Source organism: Sycon ciliatum, unplaced genomic scaffold (genome assembly GCF_964019385.1).
Source record: "Sycon ciliatum unplaced genomic scaffold, ocSycCili1.1 SCAFFOLD_2698, whole genome shotgun sequence".
NCBI classification, from domain to species: domain Eukaryota; kingdom Metazoa; phylum Porifera; class Calcarea; order Leucosolenida; family Sycettidae; genus Sycon; species Sycon ciliatum.
In genome coordinates, this window is record NW_027044629.1 from 1 (window position 1) to 5,000 (window position 5,000).

Consider the following 5,000-nt stretch of genomic DNA (forward strand, 5'->3'; position numbering starts at 1 on the left):
TTATTAGTGGAGAAGAAAGGAGAGCATGGCAGACCAGCCTTACTGCAAGACTTAATCCACGAACTCGGACTGAACGATGCAAAACGTCTTTTCATTTAAACGCTTCCCACTGCTCGTGCAGAGAGGCCTTGACAGCGTCGTCGGCGAAAATCAAATCGATGGCACCACGAGAAATGCTGAGCAGCTGTGCCTTACTGAGATTGAACGCGTTGGCCGCATGAAGGTACTCTTCAGACAAAGTGGTGGCAAACACACCCTTGTCATCCGTCTGCGCACACAACAACAGCAGCAGCAGCAGCAGCAGCAGCAGCAACAACAACAACGAAGACGATGCCCGATAACAGTGACCAGAACATTTCAACAACATCTCCAGCGGCGGCGAAATCAGAAGCAGCAACAACAAACAAACAGCAGCCATGCGGTTTGGAAGAAAAGCCTGAAACATACAGCTCATGCACCTGGCATGCCCAGCATGTCAGCCTCTTGCCTACGGGATAGTGCTTTGGGTGTGTGTGTGTGTGGGGGGGGGGGGGGGACACATTCCATCTGTACATCCAGTTATGGAGAATACTGGAAAGTCCAACAAACAAACAAACAGGACGGTATTCACAGCTCTCGTGTCACCATCGCCAGGCACGGCAGTGGTCGGATGTCACCATCGCCAGGCACGGCAGTGGTGGGATGACACCATCGCCAGGCAGGGCAGTGGTGGGATGACACCATCGCCAGGCACGGCAGTGGTGGGATGTCACCATCGCCAGGCACGACAGTGGTGGGATGACACCATCGCCAGGCACGGCAGTGGTGGGATGACACCATCGCCAGGCACGGCAGCGGTGGGATGACACTGACACAGTGTGCAAGGTACCGGGTAACGTGTGAACCTACTACAGCCAGCGACTGCTCACAGAAACAGACTAACTGATCGCCACTCAAGACAAAATGCACCAGCAGAATGAACAACGTTGCAGTAACTATCACCGTCAAGTACTGCCAGAGCGCCCCGTCTCGCGAGAGCGCCCCGCCCTGAACTACGGAAAGAGGACTCTCGTTTCCGGCAATAGAAGTGAACGTCGTATGGTCTGGTGCGACTGAAGTCATACGGGGTTCACTCTGTTTTTTGCAACATTGGGGTTGCGTCGCATTTTACTTGTACGGTGAGCCATGTGAACTGCAGTGCCTAGCGCTGCAGCCAGCACCAACTACATGCAATTTACCTTCATACAGCTGCTGTTCCTTCACTGCGACAGTCGCTGCGTAGGTGTGTGTGCATGACCCCAGTACAGAGCACCTCACACACACTCGCGGCCACCCTGCCTCCCCAGAGCGCCCATGAAAGGACGATTGGTGGGGTGCTCTGGCGGTATTTTTTGGTAGTTAGAATAATGCAATGGCATGCACATATGCACAAACACACACATACACGCACACACACACACACACACACACACACACACACACACGCGTGCACGCGCACACACACACACACACACACACACACAAATAAATGCACACAGAAAACTTACACAAATACAGAGCGGATGTCCACGTGAAAACCAATACAGGAAGTGGTGGTCAGAGTAAGAGGTCACTGTGCGACACTTGACATTCGATGTTAGACATGCCTCTGAAAGAAAACAAATGAAAAGAAGAAACACACACACGCCAATACCACCAGTAAAATGTGGGGTTGGTGCACCAGCACCAGCAGCACACACCATGTAACATGCATACACCCGTCGCAAGAGAAGCACACAAATCTACAAATGCACTGGATGTGCACCCACTGACTTTCTCTTATAACAACAATAGCGAACAAGACCTGAATGAAGCAAATCAACTATCTACATGTAATCCACACAACTGGCGAAGCCATGTGAATCGACCACCAATGCACACCTGGTCTACACCATACGGAGCACATCGGAATAGGACGGCCAAGACAGTTACCTGTGCACACCCTACACTTGCTGGGGTTACCAGTATAGACACGGCACTGATTTGATAAAAGCAGACACTAGATATACTAAGTATACAGGGGTGATCCGGGTACCCGTCTGTTTACCTGCTGATCCGTTAGCAAGCGAGTACTCTAATTTCAGAAATTTTCGGCGCTCAATATTTTCGGTATGAGGGCAAAAGGCTAGGTTAGGTGAACAGAAATTTTCAGTACAGAGAAGCAGTTCCCTATTGGATTATGTGCGTTAGTGTTTGTTCGGTGTATTGACATTTTAGGTATGAAACAGATGCACCGAAAGTTCCGAAAATATAAGTACACTGAAAATTTGTGAAATCACAGTACCCGTTAGTCGTGTACGACGGTACGGTACGGTATTATTAGCTGGCTTGTACGGTCGTACAGTTTGATGTACAGTTTGAATGTGCTGTTGCTGGTTTGATCCAGCTACATATGACAATTTGGACTGTTTTGCATGTAGCGCAGTAAGTGTGCATGCTGCGCTTGTCGCCATGTAGTGCACTTCCTGTGAATAGCATGACATCGCATGTCGTCCTGGCACGGAATGTGGAAGGCTATTGTATAGTAACTGTCACTATTGGCTGCTAAAGGGTACCCGATAACCCGCCCGTTAAGCCACGTACCCGTTTGTAACCTTAAAGGGTAACCGTTTCACTCCTCATACACTTGCACACACACACACACACACACACACACACACACACACACACACACACACACACACGCGCGAGCGCGCGCACACACGCACGCACACACACACACACGCGCACGCACACGCGCACGCGCACACACACACACATCTGAGCTGTTGAGGTGCGGTCACAGAAGTCAACACTGGGACATGAACTGGTGCCGGGCAGGACAGGGCAGGACAGGGCAGGACAGGGCAGGACAGGGCAGGACAGGGCAGGACGCAAACTTGATTCACACGGTTGGATTTCAAGGAGCAGCATTGTAAGTTAAAAAACAAGCATTCCTCTGTCCGCACCCTACTGCATGAACAACCCCTGCCGAGCAGACCAGTCAGCAACGGCATTCAGACTGTGCGCACATCTAGCACCTACGCACATGGGAAAGCCACGTTGGCTCCAACTCAAGCCAACCAACTCACCAATGGGTCACATGACGGCGGCCATGTTGGTTCCACTGTCCACGTGCCACAATCACTTTCTACACGAATAGAGCCCATTGCGCAATGACGTAACTTGTACCGCCGACACCCCATACAGCCACCTGGGCATGGTCGTCTGGGGTGTTGAACAGTGTATCCCTGATCCTAGCGTACTCATATGCATTACTCATACATTCCATATTTGGCAATGCACAATGTGTCAATGGGCTTATAGACCCACTACAATCTCGTTCTTACCTAGAGGAAATCGTCCTTTGGATACCATGGCAACAAGGTTCTCACTGCCGCCATGATCGCAATGGAGACATGTACCATGGCCTAGACGATCCAGTCCTACGGATAGCAGCGCCTCTGTGCCTTCTATGTCGGGAATCTACGTCATCAAACACGGCAATCACACAAACACAGTCGTAATGAATGCATGGTTCATATAATGCACGTGTGTGCGTGTGTGTCTGTGTGTGTGTGTCTGTCTGTCTGTCTGTACGTGTGAGTGAGTCTGTGTCTGTCTGTCTGTGTGTATGTCTGTCCGTCTGTCCGGTTCAGACAAACCTGTCTGAGCTGACAAGTCAAGGGATCTTCAACATGTGGTCTCCGTGTACAGGTGGTCCCCTTATCCAAAGTCACGTGACTGCAAAATGCAAATAACACCCCTTGGTTCTACATGCAGTGGTCCTCTGCGACAGATGGTAGCATTCACAGTTCTAACCAAGTGCAGTGCTGGCCAAAGAAATCCAACCTCATTAATATAATAGAGCCGGGGCACTATGCAGCCCTAGCACTACAAACACTGCAGGTCTGTGCACTCCAGCCCTAGCACTACACACACTGCAGGTATGTGCACTCCAGCCCTAGCACTACACACACTGCAGGTCTGTGCACTCCAGCCCTAGCACTACACACACTGCAGGTATGTGCACTCCAGCCCTAGCACTACACACACTGCAGGTATGTGCACTCAAACGCAGCGCTACTATATTCATGAGGTTGGATTTCTCTGGCGAGCACTGAACATAACCTTCCAAGATTGTGCAACTCTTGACGCCCGTTTTTATGGGGTTCACCGACGGCGAAAACTCACATCACACAGTGCCTTGGTCCCATTGTACATTGCCAGTCCACTTTGACCAGAGGAGTTGTAAAAATAGCACTCCTGGCAGAAACCCACTAGGCTTACTGTAGTGTCGCGTATAGAAGCATGACCCGTGTAGAAGCATGACCCGTATAGAAGCATGACCCGTATAGAAGCATGACTCGAATAGAAGCCGATTTTTTCGAAGCCATGACACAGAATCATGATTTGAATAGAAGCATGCATGTAGCATGTACTTGCACACTACATAAGTGACAATGTGTGCACCGCACAGTGTAGACTGAAGATGTTGACGTGGAAGCATGTTTTCAATACTTCGAAGTAGCATGAATTGAATAGCAGCATGATTTGAACGCCGGCTTATACGGCCGTAAGTAAGTAAAGAGTAAAGCTAGCCGGATTTGTTGAGGAATACATCAAGCAAAAACATTCGCATCGACGGGCCACCACTTCGCCCTTATATCCTCAGTGTCGAATGCAGATCTCACAAGAGTGTCAGGGGAGAGGTGATAAGTCTCTCAAACAAGTGGGCGTGTAACAGGCCTATAACCCCATAAACCGCATCCCTGCTGTTTAATACCCTCACTCCGAGTACGTGAATACCCATTTCAGCGTTCACCGTGGTCTTCATCGTATGCAGTACAAATCCTACTTGGAACACGTCATGTAGGAATTTTCGCCGTCGAAAACCCCATATCCAGACATGCACACTCTTGGGAGAGCACATTAAATTTTATCCTTGGATTTACAGTACATGCACCAAGGAAAATCAGGTTAGTATACCTCCGCAGCATGGA

At 49.8% G+C, this 5,000-nt stretch overlaps 1 protein-coding gene across 1 annotated transcript; it reads right to left on the minus strand.

Annotated features, from left to right (window-relative positions):
* Window positions 1-6: 6 nt before the first annotated feature.
* Window positions 7-4,994, minus strand: LOC135830476 (adenosine deaminase-like protein). Its single transcript, XM_065342725.1, has 4 exons — window positions 4,987-4,994; window positions 3,348-3,483; window positions 1,527-1,627; window positions 7-268 (listed from the first exon to the last, which is right to left on the minus strand). The coding sequence occupies exons 2-4, from the start codon at window positions 3,373-3,375 to the stop codon at window positions 92-94; spliced, it is 306 nt and encodes a 101-aa protein (XP_065198797.1). The 5' UTR covers window positions 3,376-3,483; window positions 4,987-4,994; the 3' UTR covers window positions 7-91.
* Between the last annotated feature and the right edge of the window lie 6 nt (window positions 4,995-5,000).